General features: G+C 44.1%; 1 protein-coding gene across 2 annotated transcripts in view; it reads left to right on the forward strand.

The window, feature by feature from the left end:
- The window catches only part of Top2a (DNA topoisomerase II alpha), a 29126-nt gene extending 18321 nt beyond the window's left edge, over positions 1-10805 (forward strand). Inside the window, exons 23-36 of one of the 2 annotated variants that reach the window (XM_034507349.2) lie at positions 55-255; positions 674-869; positions 2848-2939; positions 3164-3322; positions 3445-3528; positions 4865-5047; positions 6031-6121; positions 7149-7307; positions 7936-8062; positions 8203-8246; positions 8574-8705; positions 9187-9383; positions 9830-10003; positions 10514-10805. In XM_034507349.2, the coding sequence (XP_034363240.2) occupies positions 55-255; positions 674-869; positions 2848-2939; positions 3164-3322; positions 3445-3528; positions 4865-5047; positions 6031-6121; positions 7149-7307; positions 7936-8062; positions 8203-8246; positions 8574-8705; positions 9187-9383; positions 9830-9961 (1797 nt within the window). In that variant the 3' untranslated portion in view covers positions 9962-10003; positions 10514-10805. Of the gene's footprint in view, positions 1-54; positions 256-673; positions 870-2847; positions 2940-3163; positions 3323-3444; positions 3529-4864; positions 5048-6030; positions 6122-7148; positions 7308-7935; positions 8063-8202; positions 8247-8573; positions 8706-9186; positions 9384-9829 lie in introns of both variants that reach the window. The other variant, XM_034507348.2, reaches the window with a different exon arrangement.
- Positions 10806-21762: the final 10957 nt, after the last annotated feature.

Here is a 21762-nt window from a genome sequence, read left to right on the forward strand (position 1 = left end):
AGAGACTCCTTACCGAAGTTTAATTGTATTTTGGTTTTTGTTCTTGTTTTTTAGACATATAAAGAACAGGTTCTAGAACCCATGTTGAATGGCACTGAGAAGACCCCCTCTCTAATAACAGACTACAGGGAATACCATACGGATACCACTGTGAAGTTTGTCGTAAAGATGACTGAAGAGAAATTGGCAGAGGCAGAAAGAGTAGGACTACACAAAGTCTTCAAGCTCCAGACTAGCCTCACTTGCAACTCTATGGTATGTCTTAGTCTGTAAGAGTTAATGTTTCAAAATCGTTCTTATCATGATCCTAGCACTCGGGAGGCAGATAGATTATCCTGGGCTGTGCAGTCAGACCCTGTCTCAAAAAGAAAGGCTGGAGAGATGGCTCAACAGTTAAGAGCACTTGGTAAGTGTCCATCGATCTGTGTTCAGTTCTCAGCACCCACATGGCAGTTTACAACCGTATAACTTAGTCATAAGTGATTCAAGGTCGTCTTCTGGCCTCCAGGGGATAGTGCTAAAAGCACATGTTTTGGATATATATCTATATGCAGGCAAACATCCATATACAAAAAAAAATTTTAAATGTCAGTTTTAAAGAGTATATCAAACAACTTTTATGAGGGCTCCCCAATTTATTGATCATAGCTTGAATATTTCTTTTCTTTTCCAGGTGCTTTTTGACCATGTAGGTTGCTTAAAGAAATATGACACTGTGTTGGATATTCTAAGAGACTTCTTTGAGCTCAGGCTTAAATATTATGGATTAAGAAAAGAATGGCTTCTAGGAATGCTTGGTGCAGAGTCTTCTAAACTGAATAATCAAGCTCGCTTTATATTAGAGAAAATAGATGGCAAAATAGTCATTGGTATGTAAATATCTACTAAACACCTAAATGAGATAGCCTTTCCTGGATTGGGCATTGTTATTCGAAATGCTTTATTGGTGCGGGGTCTCAAATACAGGCCTTGCACTTGCTAAGCATGTATTCTGCATTAACTTCATCCCCTAAATAAGCATCTAAAGAAATCAACTCTCAGTTAATGTTTACACAGGAAGAAACTAGAGAACTAAAAGACCTTGAGTGGAACTGGGGTGTAGCTCTCACAGTGGTAGAATGCTTTCCTGCTATTGACAGGATCCTAGGTCCAACCCCAGTACCTGCATCAACTTCATGTGCTACTGCGTACTGTGACCCCAGCACTGTGGAGGGGAAGCAGGAGAATCAAGGCCATCGAGCATGTGAGACCTTGTCTGGGAAAAAACCTTGTATAACTAATTGATCACAAAAACTTTGTATAACTAATTGATCACAAGAAGAGACACTGATCTGATCTTAAAATGTAGGAAGGTTGTGAGCACAGAAGACTGGAAACTGGCAAATCTTAGCGATTTTTTTTTTTTTTTTTGGAAATTACAGAAGCAATTAACAGGGTTTAAGTGAGTAGAACAAGAGTCTTGATATGAAAAGGAGGTTAGAAGATGGAGCCCAACTCTAGCATGACAACTAAGAAAGCCAACAACAGTGGTAAATTATAGGAAGTCCCAATATCACTAGTTGCTGGCAATCAGAATAATTTTCTCTTAGTATACAAAAAAGTTTAGCTTAATAGTTAATGTTTCTTTTTATACCTACTTAAAATTACTAACATATCAGACACTGCATTTCACAGATGATTTTGTTTCATACAAGGATAAGATGAATGGTACTGGGGGGAAAAGGGGATGTTGTATTTGGCTAACAGGAATTAGGAAATATTAGGATGGCCCAGTCTTCTTACAGAATAAATCAAGGGTCTAAAAGTATAATCCAGGGAGTTGGAGCAACGGCCCAGTGGCTTTGGCTCTTATTGCTCTTATAAAAATCCTAAGTTCAGTTCCCGGCACCCGAGCAGTGGTTTACTATCACCGTAACTCCAGTCCCAGGGGACCTGACGCCCTCTCATGGCCTGCATAGGCACCAGACACACGTGCACATATTAAATGTAAGCAAAACACTCATACTGGGCAGTGCTGTCACGGCCTTTAGTCCCAGAACTCAGGAGGCAGAGGCAGGCAGAACTCTGAATTTGTGGCCAGCTGAGTCTTCAGACCAAGTTTTTTATAACAACCAGGACTACACAGAGAAACCCTGTCACAAAATAAGTAAATAAATATAATAATAATAATAGCAACAATAATAATAACCTACATCAAATAAAGTGATGGTGGGTGGTACTCCAAAGCTATATTGCTAGTGATTTTGACTATCTTTTCACTGGAGGAGAAGTACTAGAAAAGGGGAACAGACATGCCCTGTGTGTCTGCAACTAAGGGAATCAAGCTGTGGGCAAACTGTCCTAAAGCCCAGCCCAGTGAAGTGTTGAAATGAAAGCCAGAAAACATGATTGAGTCCCAGGCTCCCAGGCTCTTCAGAAGTGGAGGTTTTCATTCTCTTCTGAGAATTATGTAGATTACAGCCTCTTCTATGGTCTAACTGTCCCTTGGTAATTCCTTTGTACTGGCTTACAAAAATTTGTCTGATCTGGGCAAAAATATAGGCAAAATATAGACAGTTGAATTTCCCTTTTTGCAGGGAGGAAGGCTGAGGTAGGAAAATTGTTGGTTTGTTTTTCATGACACGGTTCTCTGTGTACCCTGACTGTCCTGGAACTCTGTAGACCAGGCTGGCCTCGAACTCAAAGATGTGCCTGCCTCTGCCTCCTGAATGCTGGCATTAAATATGTGTGCTGCCACCACCTGGCTCAGATTTTCCAGTTTTAATCTTTTGACTTAACTGTAGAAATACCCTGTTGTTTTTCTAAATCTTATTCAAAGCTTATCTCTTTCTTTCTTTTTAAAAATAGAAAATAAACCTAAAAAAGAATTAATCAAAGTTCTGATTCAGAGAGGATACGATTCTGATCCTGTGAAAGCCTGGAAAGAAGCTCAGCAGAAGGTAATTTCCCGTCAGCCACTTGCTAAGCTCTGCGTGTTCGTCCTGTTAGTTATCTCTTGCTATGACCAGACCTGATGCAGGCAGAGCACCACACGGAATGAAAATGGGGGAAAATTAGTTAAAAAATGTAAAATTTATTTTCTAGCATTTCTAGAGGTCAAAAGTACAAAATGAAGGAACCTGTGTGTTTTTACTTCATAATCTGCATTTAATTCACCCTTTAGGTCCCAGATGAAGAAGAACTTGAAGAAAGTGACAATGAAACCAGCACCAGCGACTCTGCAGCAGAGTCTGGCCCAACCTTCAACTACCTTCTCGACATGCCCCTGTGGTATCTAACCAAGGAGAAGAAGGATGAGCTGTGCAGACAAAGAAACGAGAAGGTGAGCTGGTGTAGGAGGGTGGCTGTGTTAGTGTCCTTCTGGTGGGGAATAGTAATTGTGTTCTGTTTACAACACTCCTTGAGCGTACTTACTAAACCCATTTTTTTGGTAATCTTATGAAGGAACAAGAGCTCAACACATTAAAGAAAAAGAGTCCTTCAGATTTGTGGAAGGAAGATCTGGCTGTTTTTATTGAAGAATTGGAGGTTTGCATTTTATAACACCTATATGAATATTTATAGCCTAGCAGCATGCCCCTTCTTATTTTACTTATAACTGTATATATGGGGGGAGGGAGACTAAGTGCAGGTGCTCACAGAAGCTAAAGGTGCCAGCCTCAGAGCTTTAGGTGCAGGCAGTTGGGAGTCACCCAGGGTGGGTGCTAAGAACCGAGCTTATGCTTGGCAAGAGCAGGAAGGGCTCTAAGCACGGAGCCACCTGTCTAACAGCAGGACATATCTTTGTATCAACGAAGTTCACAGTTGATAAAAGAAAATATATAGGAAAAGAAAGAATACATGACAAAATAATGAAAAGACTCTCTATGGTAGCCACATAGACAACCTTCAGACTAAGGCAGAGACATCAGACTAGGTAGTGAGTCAAGGCCAGACTAAACTATATACTTAGTAAGGCTGTCAAAAACCAGGGATTAGGATACAATATAATTATAGAGCACTTCCCATCCACGTATAACCTTTGCCCTCTGTGCTCAGCACTTCAAAATCTACTAACAGCATATGGCAGGGTGAACATAAAACAACCCTGGCTGAGTGGCGCACACCTTTAATCCCAGCACTCAAGAGTCAGAGCCAGGCAGATCTCTGAGTTCAAGGCCAGCCTGATCTACAGAGTGAGTTTGAGGATAGCCAAGGCCACACAGAGAACCTGCCTGGGAGGAGGGGAAACCACACAGTAGGCAGGGTGTGGTACACACAGGGACTTGGAGGCCATCCTGCACAACAGGGGAACACAAGCAGAGAGGACAGCAGTCAAGATGGCTCAGCACATACAGCCTGGCAACGGGAGTTCAATCCCAGAGCCCAGGTAATGGGTAGCGAGAAGCCACTCCACATGACCACGTACATACATCCATCCAGAATGGTAATGTGCTTTTAAAGAGAGAAGAAAAAAGTGGATTATTAAATAATAGCATGAAGCAAATGATGGTAAGAAATAAACTATTTTTACAAAAGAAAGCACTAGAGTTAATTCACTTTTAGATGTGGTACCTTAGTTTCAGAATGTCCTTTGTTACTTAAATCCCCTAAACAATAGTTAGTTTCTGGGTATTAGAAATATATGTATATGTTTACTTTATAGCACAGCCTCCTCTCCTTCAGAAAGATTAAGTAAGAAATTAGACGTAGGCTCTCAATTCTGTTTCTGCCCTTTCAAAGTAAGCTCATATTGTCTCTTCACTGAGGCTGGTCACCAAATCATCTAAAGTTGTAAAATTCTAAAGTTTGCTTCAGTGTTGCTTCTCGGGTATTGTGTTTTCTCCACTACACATTTGTTCTCACTCTTTTCTTTCTTTCATAGGTTGTTGAAGCCAAGGAAAAGCAGGATGAACAAGTAGGACTTCCTGGAAAGGGGGGAAAAGCAAAAGGGAAGAAAGCGCAGATGTCTGAAGTCCTGCCTTCTCCTCGGGGAAAAAGAGTTATTCCCCAAGTGACTGTGGAGATGAAAGCTGAGGCAGAGAAGAAAATTAGGAAGAAAATTAAGGTAATACTTTAAGCAAATTTCTCTTTAGAAATCAAACAAATTAGAACCAGTCAGATGGCTCAGGTACAGGATTGAATGACCAGATTTCAGTCCCTAGACCACATGATGGAAGAAGAGAACTGACCTCTGACCATAAATAAGTGTAATTACCATTTTTTAATGGAGAAAATTATATCTAAATTTCTATCCCTGTTGTTTGAAATTAATCCTATATCAACTAGCTTTCTCTTTTCAAGCATCCATGTTTTTTTAACCCTTAATTATTAAGGATCATAACTAACCTTTATTTGGATCTCTTAATATTTTATTTCTATGGATATTTGCCTGCACCACATTCAGTGTCCACAGAAACCAGAAGAAGATATGGGATCCCCTTGAACTGGAGTTACAGACAGTTGTGAACATGTGGGTGCTGGGGACTGAACCCTGGTCCTCTGGAAGAGTACCCAGTGATCTTAACCACTGAGCCATCTCTCCAGCCCTTTAACTAAGACTTCTTTTCTTTTGTTTCCAGACAGAGTCTCACTATATAGCTCTGGCTGTCCTGGAGCTTACTACATAGACCAGGCTGGCCTTGAACTCTGTCCCCTAAGTTCTGGGATTGAAAGCTGGCTTATTGGGCAGGAGAGATGGTTCAGCAGTTAGAGCACTGACTGCTCTTCCAGAGGTCCTGAGTTCAATTCCCAGCAACCACATGGTGGCTCACAACCATCTGTAATGGGATCTGATGCCCTCTTCTGGTGTGTCTGAAGACAGCTATAGTATACTGATGTACATAAAATAAGTCTTTAAAAAAAAAAAAAAAAAAGCTGGCTTATTTTATATTGCTTAACCAAAACCCAAAGAGAAATGTATTTTTTACACTGTATCTGTGTCTACCTATGTATGTGAATTTTTGACTTTATTATTCCAAATCATAAGACAGGAGTGAGTGGTTTTGTCTTGCTGAGTGTTGTTATTTCCTACATGTTGCTGTCTTTTAGAGTGAAAACGTAGAGGGTACGCCTGCTGAGGATGGTGGGGAACCAGGAAGCCTACAGCAACGATTAGAGAAGAAACAGAAGAGAGCAGCAGGTACTGCAGTGCCGGGCAAGTGATAAAACTCACGGTCACATTGCTCATACAGTCTACACAGGCAGTCAGTGTTTCTGTACAGTTGAACTTTGTATTGTAAAGGACGGTGGTGGCATATGAATTATATTTTGACCTTGTTTGACCTTGATGTTTGATTTATTTTAGAAGAGACTTGTATAATATAGTTATCAATTTAGTGACTTGAATGCCTTAGCTGGAATCTAAAATAGCTCCCACCCCGTTTCCAGGAAATCCTACCTGTTTGTCCTTGACTCCAACAGCCTACAGAAGAGAGGTGTGAGAGCAAGTTCATTTGTAACTGTTCAGGCATTATAGCTCCTGAAACTGCCTTTATCGTCTATGAGCAGACATGGGAACAGAAAGAGCAAGGGTTAACTTTCCCTGGGCTGGAGAGATGGCTCAGCAGTTAAGAGCACTGACTGCTCTTCCAGAGGTCCCGAGTTCAATCCCCAGCACCTACATGCTTGCTCACAACCATCTGTAATGGGATCTGATGCCCTCTTCTGGTGTGTCTGAAGACAGCTACAGTGTACTCATCTACATAAAATCAAAAATCAAAAAACTCCTAGTGACCCCCCAGACCTCAGCTCAGACATTTATTCTCAGGGAACTTTCATGTTTAGACATTTGTATCACATTTACTATAAATACATCGTATCCTTGTCGGCTTAAATAACCAAACTCTATACTCTATAGGGACAGGAAATGATCTGTTTCTACTCATGCTTGTACCTTCAGCCCCATTACAGTATGTAGGTAATGATGAAGAAACCAGAGTGGATCAATACAGTTAGTTTCTGGGCCAGTGGGGAAGTGGCTTAGCATCTACAGGCCCTTGCCATTGAGACTAACAACCTGAGTTTGATTCCCTTGACCATATGGCAGAGAGAGATCCAACCCCCATAAGCTGTCCTCTGATCTCCACTCACTGTGTGCGCACACACACAGACAAATAAGTGTAATAATTTAAAACTTTTCTAAAAAGTAATTCCTATCTCCCTTTTAGGTACCATGGCAAAGAAGCAAACTACACTGCCATTTAAGCCTATCAAAAAAGGGAAAAAGAAAAACCCCTGGTCTGACTCTGATTCTGAGTCAGATATGAGCAGTAATGAAAGTCATTTTGACGTCCCTCCACGAGAAAAAGAGACAAGAAGTGCTGCAGGTGAGGAAAACTACAGAAGGCCATGCTAGCATGCTGTAAGATTTGGGTAGCCATTGGGCAGTAGTGGCACATGCCTTTAATCCCAGCATTTGGGAGACAGAGGCAGGTAAATCTTTGTGAGTTCAAGGCCAACATGGTCTACAGAGTGCCTTTCGGGATAGCCAGGGCTACATTTAAAAAAAAAAAAAAACAGAAAGAGAAAGAAAAAAGAATATAGCACACATATTCCTAAAATATAAAGTCAGGGGCTGGAAAGGTTGCTCAGTAGTTAACAGCAGTGACTGTGCTTGGCAGTAGTGGTGTATTCCTTTAATCCCAGCACTTGGGAGGCAGAGACAGGAAGACACCACCCAAAAAAAAGCACTGGTTGTTCTTCCAGAGTACCTTGGCTCCATTCCCAGCACCCACATGGCAGCTCACAACCAATTGCATCTTCCCGTCCTGGGATCTACTTCTCTGTCTTCTGACCTCCACTGGAACGAGGCATCCATCTAGTACTCAGACATACACGCAGGCACAACACTCAGACACATAAAGTCAAATGAGTGCTATCAGAATACACACACAAGTGAATAGCCTGTGCTTAATGTCTGTATCCTCTTTGCTTCTTCATGTATGTATTCAACAGCAAAAGCCAAATTCACAGTGGATTTAGACTCCGATGAAGAAGATTTCTCAGGTTTGGATGAAAAGGACGAGGATGAAGATTTCCTCCCATTAGATGCTACTCCACCTAAGACCAAAATCCCACCAAAGTAAGACCTTTATCTAATGTAGAGTTAATCATGGCTATTTGAATAGTCATTGGTCTATTGATTTATTTATTGTTGGTGTTTTACACATGTAGAGATGTTTGGCGGGATGTCTTCTGAGTGGTTTTATTTTGTTCTTTTAGAAATACTAAAAAAGCACTGAAGCCACAGAAAAGCTCCATGTCGGGTATGTACGTAGGTGAAGTTAGTGGGTGCTTGGGAGATGCCCGTCAGTCAGGCATGCTACACATGTGTGAGGGAGGGCCTGAGCTCAGCCCACAGCACCTGCATAAACCCGGAAACCTTAGTGCTCAGGACTTACAGGCAAGTTTTCAAGTTTAAAGCCAACCTGTGCAAAGCTCTGTGCCCAAGAAAGTAAAAAATTTAAATTCAACTAAATTCTAAGATTATTTAAAATAGTCCGAGAAAGTTAAAATGGGAATGCATATCAGGGACAAAGCAGCAGTGGAATCTTTTTGATTGCTATCACTGTTTTCCTTCTTGTTTGATGTAGTTGATCTTGAAAGTGATGTTAAGGACAGTGTGCCGGCTTCCCCCGGTGCTCCTGCTGCTGACTTCCCAGCTGACACTGAACCCTTAAAGCCGGCCTCCAAACGGACTGTGGGAGTGAAGAAGACAACCAAAAGTAAGCCTGGAAATCACTAGGTTTGACTGACTTTTCCAAGTCAATCGTAATTTTTTATTCTGAAAATGTCTGTTGATCATGAAGTAAAACATCCCAATGAGAGTGGTATCTTTTACGTCTTTATTTTAAAATAAAATACAAAAACATATCGGGTGCTGAAGAGATGGCTTGGAGGATAAGAGCAGAGTTTAAGGTCGGCACGTTACTTAGATTCCAGGCATTCACTGGCTCCTAAGGAAAGAGTGTATCTGCTGCTGGAAGTAATCCAGATGAGATAGCTTAGAAGTCAAAGCTGGGCATGTGTCTTGGTTGGTAGATTGCTGGCCTAGAATCTCTGAAGACTTGGAATGGTTCTCCAGCACAGCATAAACCAGGCGTAGTGGTATGTGACTGTAATTATAGCGCTGGGGCAGGGAAACAGAGCTCACAATGAAAAAACTCACCAGAGAAGATGATGACTAATACCCATGCTGACTTACAGGTCAGTCTTTAATCTCCACTGCTGGTACCAAGAAGAGAGCTGCACCAAAGGGAACCAAATCAGACTCAGCCTTGAGTGCTCCTGTTCCTGAAAAGCCTGCTCCTGCCAAAGCCAAGAACAGTCGCAAAAGGAGGCCATCTTCTGATAGCTCTGACTCTGATTTTGAGAAAGCAATTTCTAAAGGTGCCACGAGCAAGGTACTTATCACTGCTTACCTCATGTGCTCTGGATACATCCAACTTAGGTTTTGCTCTTAATTTTGCATATTTTTTTTTTTGTTTTTGTTCTTGATTTTTGGAGACAGGGTTTCTCTGTGTAGCCCTGGCTGTCCTGGAACTCACTCTGTAGACCAGTCTGGCCTCGAACTCAGAAATCCCTTGCCTCTGCCTCCCAAGTGCTGGGATTAAAGGCGTGCACCACCACCGCCTGGCAATTTTGCATATTTTTAAGGTAGTAAATTTAAACTTCAGTTCATTCCTTTGCACCATGTGTAATTTCGCTGTGGGAAAGTTTGATCTGTCAGTCTGTGGGACACCTGTTGTGGACCTTTTTCTTACTACTTAGTAGAAGAAGGTGGGGAGAACTTGGAGCCATATGTATCTACCCTTTTGCATTAACAGTATGTAAATTACTTGGATTTTAGAAACGCAAGGGAGAGGAACAGGATTTCCAAGTGGACTTAGAAGCCACCGAGGCTCCTCGAGCAAAATCTGGACGAGCGAGGAAGCCAATTAAATACCTGGAGGAGTCAGACGACGAGGACGATCTCTTCTGATGTGTGTGAGAGATTGTTTTAGGAATGGTTTTACTGAGCCAGGTTAGTTTTAAAGTTCTGATCTTTTTTAAAAAATAAATAAGAGTATCCAGATGAGTAGGGCCCGTGTGGCCTTCAGCTTTGTTCTCAGCACACTGTCAAAAGTGACCAATTCATGGACATTGTTTTCTTCTCTGATTTGTCTATTTCATGTCTGTTTTCTTTGGTCTCTAAAACTCTGGCTCAAAATGTTTTTGGAGTCCACAGAATTATATGCTCACTTCAGCACAATAGTGTTTATCAATCATTTATTTAAATGATTTATTTAAACATTTATTAAACTAAAGTGGAAATGTTTTCAAAAGCACTTCTGCCTCCTTTCCTATGCCCACTAACTATGGGGTAACATGGTCCTTGTTTCCAATTTTAGAGGTAGAATTTGGTCATATAGGACTGGTTAGTTCTAGTGCAGATACGTGATGAATTTTTGTTTAAGCCAGGAGAAATTTCTTATACCTTTGAACATTATCAGAGGCTGGAGAAAGTCACCTTGACTGTGTCTTTCTGACTCAGCACAAGCAGCAAGGTGAAGAAAGTTAGGCCAGTTATGTGAAGTCCTGACTTTCCTCGGGAAGCCTTCTGAACACAAGATCCTTGGGAGGAGGCAGGACTGCTCATGTTACGTCTCCACACCCAGCCAGCAAGTGTGATCCATTGCAGATCTCCATAATTCCAACTTGTGAACGCCGAGACCTTCTGTGTTGTTGTCTATGTTATCAATGTCTTTTGTAAATATTTAATATGTCTGTCTATTCAGCTTAATTCCAAGTATTTTATACTTTAATAAATGTTCTAAACATCACAAGCCATCCATTCCTCTTATTTTAACCCATCTTACATCGTCTCCTACAGTCAGGACTTATTACAGCCATATTCTGCAAAGACTGTCAGCCTCTGGCGGTAAAGTATCCAAAAGAGAGGCACTGTGACCTAGATGGGGCCAGTTTTACTTAGAATCTTTTTTTTTTTTTTTTTTTTTTTTTTTTTTTTTTTTTAAGATTTATTTATTTATTGCATGAGTACACTGTTGCTGTCTTCAGACACACCAGAAGAGGGCATCAGATTCCATTACAGAAGGTTGTGAGCCACCATGTGGTTTTTGGGAACTGAACTCAGGACCTCTGGAAGAGCTATCAGTGCTCTTAACTGCTGAGCCATCTCTCCAGCCCTTTACTTAGAATCTTATACATGGCTGCTGAAGTGTCCATGTCCTCTATACTCAGGGAGTCAATTATAAAAATGCAGCTATCATGCTAGGAATGTGGCTCCATCGGCAGAGCTGAGCGAGCCTGAGGCCCTGGACTCAGTCCCCAGCACTTCATAGATAGTGGTATGGTAGCAGCCACCTCCAATCCCAGCACAAGGGAAGCAGAAGCAACAGGTTCAGGAGTTCAAGGCTATGTTCTCTTAAGTTTGGGCTCTGTGTGTGTGTGTGTGTGTGTGTGTGTGTGTGTGTGTGTGTGTGTGTGTGTGTGTGTTTTCAAGACAGGGTTTCTCTATGTAGTCCTACCTATCCTGGAACTAGTACTGTAAACCAGGTTAGCTTCGAACTCAACTTTCACCAGCCTCTGGGTCCCAAGTGCTGGGATTAAAGGCATGTGCAAGACTACCTTGGGATACATGAGACTCAAAACAAAACATATATTTTTAAAATGATGTCTACTTTAGCCATTTTGATAGCTTAGTCAACTACTTGATGGAATCAGTAAAGTTATATTGGAAGAACTGCTTAATCCCTCTAGATAAAATGGTGAATCCAATTCCTTTCTTAATATATTACACAAAATTCAGTCCAAATAAAAGTCTTGTTTTTTATGCTAGGTATCAAGTCTGGAGCCTGGTGTAAATATTCTGAATATTGTACCAAAGCTACCACCCACCCAAGACCAAATATTTAAAGATTAGAAAATGTGTTTCTAGTGGACTGAGATGGTTCCCTGGTTAAAGGTCGGCAAAGCCTGACCCCTGAGTGGAGCTCCAGGATGGACATGGGGGAAAGAGAATTGATGTCTATGAGCTGACCTCTGGCTTCCACAGGCAAATGCCCTCTTTCCCTCCCCCAACACAAATAGATGCATACATTTTTTTCTTTGTAGGGGGGAGCTCTCAGGGTATTCTCAATGGTTGAGAGGAGCCAGGTTCAGTTCCTTATGCCCACATGGAGGTTCATAACCATCTGAAACTCCAGTGCCAGGGAACCTGACCCCTGGCCTCAGGCACAGACATACATTCAGACAAAACACCTACACATAAAAATCTTAAGAATAGCACGTGAATCTATTAGTACCACACAGCTACATACAAAGCTATTTGCTAGAGTTTCAGTAATAAAGTGATACGTTATCTAAATGTCCATCAGCCGGGATATAGGATCAAACATGGAACAGACATGGTAAGTGCTAAGCACAGCTCTACCTGTTCACATGTTGGACTTTGCTGAGTGGAAAGCAGCAGCTTCGAGCAAGGAAACCCAGCCTGGTGAGCAAAAACCACAAATTCACAAAAGGAAAATCAAAAAAGGCTTGCTCTGGATGGTCACGTGCTTCTGACCAGAGAAGCTAGTAACTTGACTATTATTCACTCTTCCTCAGGTTGCTAACATTCAAGGACTTTTTGTTTGTTTGGTTTGGTTTGGTTTTGGGACAGGGTTTCTCTGTGTAGCCCTGGCTGTCCTGGAACTCCCTCTGTAGACCAGGCTGGCCTGGAACTCAGAGATCCGCCTGCCTCTGCCTCCCAAGTGCTGGAATTAAAGGTGTGCGACACCACTGCCCGGCTCAAGGACATTTTTTAAAAAGAAAACCTACCACTAAAAACTTGATAGTTACAGACATTTAGACTCTTTTTAGAGAATTTGGTTGTCTCCTATATGGATGAAGCATTACATAGATATAAACAGTTATTGGGAGAAGGGATTCAGAGCCTATATTAAGGGACTGAGGAGACAGCTCAGTGGGCAGTGCACAGGCTGAGTTACAACTACAGCCCTCTCCATGACCTCAGCACTGGGGAGAGACGGAACTAGCCAGGGGACTCACTGGCCAGCCAGTCTGCTGCAACCGAGCTCCAGGTTCAGCAGAGAGACTCAGAAGCTAGGCTGGAGAATGATAAAATCACCCAGCATTGACTTTGGGCGAGTATGCCCACACAAACACAGACACACACATATAACATACACATCAAACCCAAACTAAACTAGTGATGAATGAGCCGCTCAGCCCTATGGACGGCTAAACTTGGTCCCACTCTGGTAAGTTGTCTGAACCGGGGCCGGGTGTGGTGACGCATGCCTGTGATCCTAGCACTTCTTCAGTAGTGCCAAGAGGCTAAGAGTCTAGGCTATCTAACATAGCTAGAGAGATGGTTCAGCTAAGAGCTTAAACCTGTCTTTTAGGGAACCTGTTCAGTTATCAGCATCAGATGGTTTCCAAGCACCTGTAATTCCAGCTCCAGGGGATTCAATACCTCTGGTCTCCTAAGCTATCTGCCCTCACATGTACACACTCTCCTCAACACTGAAACATAATCAAAAGTAATAAAAAAAATTAAACAAAAAAATACATCCAGAACCATTCATCGAGTTGAGCATCTAACTCAGGTTCAGGGCCAGACTGGACGATTTGTGAACTGTCCATCTCACAAACAAAAGCTATCCATTAAAGCATTATTTACACAGATAGGAAACAGCATCAATGTCCAGCCACGGGATTACTGAAACTGAGCCACATGTGGCGGCTCACACCCGTAATCCTAGCACTGCTGAGATCATAGGATCTCTGTAAGTTCTGAGTCCAGCCTGAGCTACAGAGTGAGACCAAGGCTCAGGGGGAAAAAAAAAATTAAACAGTACATCCTCCATTCTCATTTACAATGTATTATACAGCCACTAAACATCTTTCTTTTCCTGTATATTTAATAACACAAGAACATCCTCAGGCTGGTGTTTGTTTCTTATTGCTGGGATAAACACCAGTGACAAAAAACAAAAAAGCAACTTGGGGAGGAAAGTGTTTCTTTGGCTTGCAGGTCCTGGTCATGTCCATCACTGAAGGAAGAAGAAGGCAGGAACCTGGAGGCAGGAACCAAGCAGAGACAGTAGAGGAATGTTGTACTGAACTGCTCTCGGGCCTATGTTCAGCTACACTTGGGTACGGCAGTTAAGGTTCCCTCTTTCCAGATTTCCAAACTCTCCAGCACAAAAGCCAAAGCCAAACTTGACCCCTGATCCTCTTGCCCCCACCTCCCAAATGCTGGGATACAAGCATGAAGCACCACACCCAACATACTGTATTTAATTCTGGAAAACTTCATTTCAGTGTGTGGTCCTCAGACCAGCAGTCACAACGACACCCAGGAACCCTTTAAGAATACGGCATGTTGAGGCTGGAGAGATGGCTCAGTGGTAAGGGCACTGACTTGTCTTCCACAGGACCCTGGTCCAATACCCAGCAGTCACATGGCTGCTAACAAGAGTTTGTAACTCCAGTTCCAGGGCATCTGATGCCTTCTGGCTTCCACCAGTACTGCACATACATGGTGCACAGGCACTCCTGCAGGCAAAACACCCATACACATAAAAATAATAGCTTTTTGTTGTTTTGTTTGAGAGAGAGAGAGAGAGAGAGAGAGAGAGAGAGAGAGAGAGAGAGAGAGAGAGGAGTGTTAAGTACACCCCAGAACCGTGGGCTCGGAAACACTTCTTTAAATGGCACTCTGGGGCTGGGGAGGTGACTTAGGAACTGATCCTGTTCTTAGGCACTGAAAACAGTGAAGTTTTCTTGTTTGTTGAGATGGGTTCCGCTTGTTTAAACCGGATTTGCCTTGATCACTCCCACCTCAGGCATGTGCCATCGCATCAGGCTGTTAGAAAGCCTTTGATTTACCTCTAAATTTCTAACAGGCTTCTTCAGACAATTTCTGGGCTGATCATGGATCTGCTGCCCACACCTACAGATCACTTGTTCCTGTTTTATTCCTCCCAGGAATGAAGTAATAGAGCACCGGTGTCTTTGTGCTTAGCTTCTTTTACTTAGTATGATGTCTTACATTTTATTCATATTGTTAGGGGCTGGGGATGGCTCTGTGGGTAAAGGAGCTAGTCGCACAAACCCGAAAACCAGAGTTTGACCCCCAAAACCTAAATAAAGATGGAAAGAAAGAACTGACTCCACAGAAATGTCCTCTGTCCTCCACATTTGCCACGGGGCTGTACCTCTACCCCACAATAGTGATTATTAAAAATAAGCCTCAGGGAGCTGGAGAGAAGGCTCAGTGGGTAGGAGCACTGGCTGCTCTTGCAAAGGACCAGGATTCAACTCGCAGCACCTACATGGTGGTTCAGATCTATCTGTAACTCCAGTTCCCAGGGATCTTATACTTTTTGTCGCCTCCTCAGAGGCCCGTTCTCATGTGGCACAAAGACATACATGCAGGCCAGGCACCCATCTACATAAAACTAAAATACAAAATAAAGCAGGGAGGGTAACACACACCTTTAACCCCAGCACTTGGGGAGCAGTGGCAGGTGGAGTTTGAGGCCAGCCTGGTCTACATAGCAAGTGCCAGGAAATGTGTGTGTGTGTGTGTGTGTGTGTGTGTGTGTGTGTGTGTGTAATGTATGAAATGTGTGTGTGTGTGAAATGTGTGTGTGTACATATATATGTGTATATATGTATGTGTTTGTATGTATATTCATACATATATATGAAGAAACAAACAGTGATGAATGCAAAGCCTTTAAAATAAAAAATGTTAAATAAAATTTAAAATGTGCCTATATTGCATATATCAGCAGTTCCTTTTTCAAAACAGACAAAAAATACTTTTCTATTATTGCTAAGTAATATTCCATCATACGAGTTTGTTTATCCATTCATCTGTTGATGGGTATTTGGATTGTTTCCAGGTTGGGCCCTATTATGAGTAAAACTGTTGTGAATTGTGTAGAATGTATCCATTTCACATTGTTTTTTCTTTTCGCCATGGGTGGATTCGTGGCAGTGGGTGCTGTGTTTAACTTCATAAACTGAAGAGCTATCTTTCCAAACACGGGGTTCATTTACAGTCCTTCTTACATTTTTCCTCAAAAACCAGAAGTGCTTCTTTGGTGTAAAATGTCGCACTCACTCACCTCAGGTTTCTCCAATATATCCTCAAATCAAAAGATTTTGTACCAGAAAATGTCATTTCAGCTGGAGGGAAGGAAGCCCAGTCTCCAGGTGCACTTTCTCAAGCTCGACGCTTTGGATGGAGAAACGTCGATGGGAAGATGTGGCGTAGTCCACTGCTGTCTTGGTTTCAGGTGGAGCTGATTTCAGCTCTGACAGCATCATCTTCCTCAGCAGATGCTGGAAAAGACCTCAGAGTGTTCTCAGGACCACACCAATGACACGGGATCTTAAGCCTTGGGTAATGACAGCTGGGACCAGGCTGTGTGCAGCAGCAATGTGGATGCTTGCATATATACACACAGAGAGATGCAAGGGGTTGTTGTTGTTTGGAGACAGTCTTGGTCTGTAGTCCAGGATAGCCTTGAACTTTACTCCTGTTTCAACATCCAAAGTATAGGAATTACCAATTTGGTTGCCTGTATCTGGCTGCCTGTATCTCACAAACACCAGCCATTCTGAGCTCTGGGGAGAGGGACTTGGAAATATGATTTTTAAAAAAAAGGATTTTTTTTTTTTTTTTTTTTTTTTTTTTTTTTTTGGTTTTTCGAGACAGGGTTTCTCTGTGTAGCCCTGGCTGTCCTGGAACTCACTCTGTAGACCAGGCTGGCCTGGAACTCAGAAATCCGCCTGCCTCTGCCTCCCAAGTGCTGGGATTAAAGGCTTGTGCCACCACCGCTCGGCAAAAAAGGATTTTCTTTAAATTTTAAGTTTATGAATATTTAACCTGCATGTATGTATGTGTACCACATATGTACCTGGTGCCTGAGGACAAAAGGTGACCTTGGATCCCTGGAACTGGGGTTACAAATGGTATGAGCTGCCATGTGGGTGCTGGGAACCAAACCTGTGTCCTCTGTAAGTTCTCTCAATCACTGAGCTATCTCTCCAGCCCCAAAAGATGCTTCTTGAAGAGTCAAGCCCAAAACTGGATACAGGTCACTGGCAGAATGTTCCCTCAGTATCTACAAGTCCCTAAACTCAATCCCTAATAAGAACACACACACACACACACACACACACACACACACACGAAACCAGTGCCACTTGACCCTATAGGAGGACTGTCATGAGTTCAAGGCCAGCCCAGGCTCACAGAATGAGCTGGACATAGTAGCACACACCTTTAATCCCAGCACTTGGGAACTGATGCAGAAGGAGCTCTGCTAGTTCAAGTCTCGCCTGCTCTACATGGTGAGTTCTAGCACAGTCAGGGCTATGTAGAGAGAGCTCGTCTCAAAAAAAAAAAAAAAAAAAAAAAAAGAAAAGAAAAAATAAGTTTTTATAAGATGGAGCATAGGAAGTGAGATGGCTCAGCCTGATGGCCTGATCCCAACACACACAAGTACACGTGCACATGCACGCGCACACACACACACACATGCATGAGTACACACACACATGTAAACACACACACACAAATCTATAAATATAAAAACAAACGTTTACAAGAGGGTCAATCAGCAAGATGTCTCAAGGGCAAAAGCACTTGCTACACAAGGTCTTGACCACCTGAGTTTGGACCCTGAACTCTTGGGAGACATCACGCCGAGCAGGGCTTAGACAGTGGCCCCATGGTGTCTACTGCATGATAGCGTAGTCCTTCATCCTTTCTTGTGAGGAAGACGCTACCCTCTTGGTTAATTAAGCCACTGGTTGGTATTCTTGCCACTACGGCCAAACCAAAGAGTAAAGAATTCCAGAGCTAAAGCAGGTATCCAAGCAGAAGGAGAAGGCTTCTGACTTTAAGAACTATAGCACACAAGAGTAGAGACACCAAGGCCTCGCAGCCGTGAGGTGTCCTGGGACGAGGGGGACATAAGGCCATGGAGAAGGTTCAAAGGCTCAGGTGTTAGTGGTGTTTAAATAAGTGTTTGTTGGAGTTTTCCTCTTAACGCAGCTAGCTGCCAAATATCTGAGACTGGATTGTTCTATCTACTTAACAAGCTTTAAGGGCACAACAAGCGAGCAGTATTTTATATTTTAATCCTCCAGACGAATCTGGCTACCTCCCAGCCAGAATCCCAGTGACACTTTGCATTTTAATACTGATCTGGATCTCTGGGCTCTAGGTGTTTTCTCATGGTGTCTCTTGGATTCTCTTCCTGTGTCCAATCTGCACTTCCTTCTCCTTCCCTCCTCTCCTGGCTAGGAGGAAGTCCAGCCCAATTGGCTGATGGCTCTTATTGACAAATCAGAGAATGGGGAGCAATGTTTACACAACACTGTGGCAGGAGATTCTTAGAATAAGCTTAGAATGCCGGGTGTCTGGATTGCAATCAGACAGGGAGGCAGAGAAATCGGCATTTGAATAATAAGAACAATCTTTAGAGTATATGAGTAACATTATGCCTACACTCCAGAGCTCTGCAGGTTCTAGGGTGGCTACAGAAGGACCAGAAATGCTGGAGAACTCCCACCCCTTCCCCACCCAGGCCCCTGACACCCTTGGGAGCTGGCCCTTCCTCCCAGGCCTGTACATTTTGCATAGTAATCTCATACTGAATGAGACACTGGATAGAAGGCCAGGAGAACTGGGAGAACAACAGGCAGGGGATTGGGACACGCTGACCGTGCCACCCTCCCACTCACTGCCCTTTATCCACCCAACGGATATTTCAGCGTCCACTGTGGCTCCAAGTGTTATAGGTGCCGGGGGATGACATGGGAGGAAGCACCCAAAGTCCCACTTTGGGCCTCATACACTTAGCTGAACAAACAAATAAAATATCAAATGATCAGTACAGATAAGAAAGCAGGAATTAAGTTAAAATATAACAATTGCACTGAGCAAGCCGGGAATGGTTGCATACAGCCTTGGGGTTTTGTTGGTTTTCTGTTTTGTTTTGGCTTGTTTCATTTTCAAAAATGCTGTCATGTATCAGTTACCGTACTGTCATGGACTCATTAGCTATGAACACGTCCATGCCCCTGTGTGCGACCGATGCAGGACTACGGCTCCAGAGCCAGATTGAGGTGTCTGGGACACAGACAAACAGGGGAGGATCCTCTCAGCCCAGCCCTTCTTCAAGCAGGGCCAAGAAGGGCCAGTGCCACCAGGTCTGGGTATTGTCAGCAACACCTCCCAGGCTGCCCACTGCTATCTGGGAAGGGGACTGGGTCCTGGAGATTGTAGAGTCTCTCCTGGCATAGGAGCTAGGTGGGGGACAGGGCAGAGTGACAGTGACTCTCCATCTACTGCTCCACCCTAGCCATCACTGTGGCAAGTTCCCACTCCCCGCAGAGCCACACAGGATGGGGTAGGGTGAGCTCCGGTGGGGTGGGGTCTGGTGGGCTTTTTCCAGCCTGACGAAGCAGGAGCAAGGGGGGCTGGGGCCGTGGCTGGGACCATTGCTGTGCAGTTAAGAGAGAAGTGATGTGACCCTGAGCCTCCATAGCTGAGGACAGGGAGCAGACAGCAGACGCAGCCGGAAGCGAGTGGCAGGGGTCGACAGAGCTCCACCTCACATCCTGTTTTCAAAATGTGGGGTTCCAGCACGTGCTATTTTCTTGGCTTTTATCCAGGGTAGCACCCCCACACCCAGGCCTATTTCTAAGGGACCCTGCAGGAGGATGGAAATGTTCAAGGGCACACCCAAGTTAGAGTTAACCAAAAGTTTTTCCAGGCTGGGCTAGACCCCTGACTAAGGCAATCAGTAGAGAACACATTTCCCATTAGGGAGCCACTGTTAACAGACAGAAACCCATGCAGGTCTTTGTACTGATTGGGGGAGGGGAGGGAATATCACAGAGTACCTGAGGACTAATGACCTCTCCCTTCAGAGGAATAAACACAGCCCACCCCATTGCTGGGACCCTCAGCCCCATGCAAGAGCCAGGGAAGGCCCCACCCAGGTAAAGAGAAGGGACAGTTTTCCCTCACATGCTGTGACTATGTGCTCCAAACCATTCAGGCCACATGGGAGTGCGTGCACAGTCTGCCTTTCACTGACTGCACATGTGTGACTCTCACTAAGTCTCAGTTTCCCCAGCTGTATTTAGCACCCTCCTGCCTGGATTGCTGAAGACTGAATAAGTGGGTGACTGAGCTAGACAGAAGGAAGGGGAAAAAAAAAAAAAAAAATCTCAAACTGGGAGGACCTCTTCCTGGCCCACTCGGGTCCCCATGGATTATCTACCGTGGCCTGGCATCTCCCTACACCTAGACTGGTAGACACCACTCCATATTAGAAAACCCCTGGTGGAAACTTTTCTGTCTGCTGGGGACCTTATGAGGTGCCACACTCCTCATGGTAAACCTAGACATTGCTGGGAAGGAGAGACCAGAGACCTGACTTAACCACGGGAGCCAGCTATCTCCACACCTTCATGACGACAGTACAGAGTTCTTCCAGGCATTGGTTTTGGGTTTCTATAACATAGTTGAGACCTGAGCATTAAGACGGACAGCTACGCCGGGCGGTGGTGGTGCACGCCTTTAATCCCAGCACTTGGGAGGCAGAGGCAGGTGGATTTCTGAGTTCGAGGCCAGCCTGGTCTACAGAGTGAGTTCCAGGACAGCCAGGACTACACAGAGAAACCCTGTCTCGAAAAACAAAAAAAAAAACAAAACAAACAAACAAAAAAGACGGACAGCTACTCAGGGTGTGGTGGTGTATACATAATGTCTTGGCACTTGGGAGGCTGAGGCAGGAGGACCAGTGAGGACCAGTGACTTCAAGGGCAGCCTGGCCTGTTTGATAAGGTCCAGGCCAGCTTAAGCTACATAGCAAGACTCTGTCCTAGAACAAACAAAGCAAGATGGATCTCAGCGTTTAGCTGGCTCAGGTGACAGACCAAGAGATCTTAGCCCAAGTGACCTGAATGGCTCATCCAAGGTCCAATAGTGGCAGAGCAATGAATCAAAAACCAGCCATGGGATATTTGTTGTCACCTAAAAACCGAGGTATCTCTCTCTGGCCCACAAGGGCCAGACTTCAAAAGGGGAGTCAGTCAGTTGTGGTAGACCCAGTCTTCAGTCTGGGGAGTCTGTCAGGAGAGGGTTCCTATGATTGATCTCCCTGGCTCCCTCAATAAAAAGACTGTGACTCTAGTTAGTCTTAGTCCATCTCCACATGGAGACCTGACTATGGAAAGGGCATGGGGGGTAAGGGATGGAAAGAGAGGGCAGGGAGGACCCAGCAAGGGGTGTGGCCCTGGATCTATTCCCAGGGTGGAGCCGAACCACAGGTCACCCTGTCCCTTTAAGAGAAGGGGGAGAGCTAGCCCCTCTCAGCCATACTTGTCCTGTCATCCATCCCAGCCAAATCCAAAGAGGAAAAGGAAAGAGGGACTCAGAGGAACAGGTCCCAGCTGTCTCCCAAGGCCCTCTGCTCAGCTCTAAGGCCCAGGTCCCAGGGTAAGTGGGGTTGGGGACATCTAGAGGCCACTAAGGGTCTACAGGGCCATGGTGTATTCCGTGTGTCTGGGGAGGCTTACAGGAGCTGCCTGACCACTGCTGCCAGAGAGGAGGCGAGGGGGCAGTTCCGGTCTCCTGTGACAGATCCCTAAGTTGGGAAAACAGGCTTCTGTGTCAACCTCCAACCCTGAAAGGCGTTCCCTTGCTGCGAGGTGAGAGAGGGACAGTGGGGGCTCACT

This window comes from Arvicanthis niloticus, chromosome 6, assembly GCF_011762505.2.
Source record: "Arvicanthis niloticus isolate mArvNil1 chromosome 6, mArvNil1.pat.X, whole genome shotgun sequence".
NCBI classification, from domain to species: Eukaryota; Metazoa; Chordata; class Mammalia; order Rodentia; family Muridae; genus Arvicanthis; species Arvicanthis niloticus.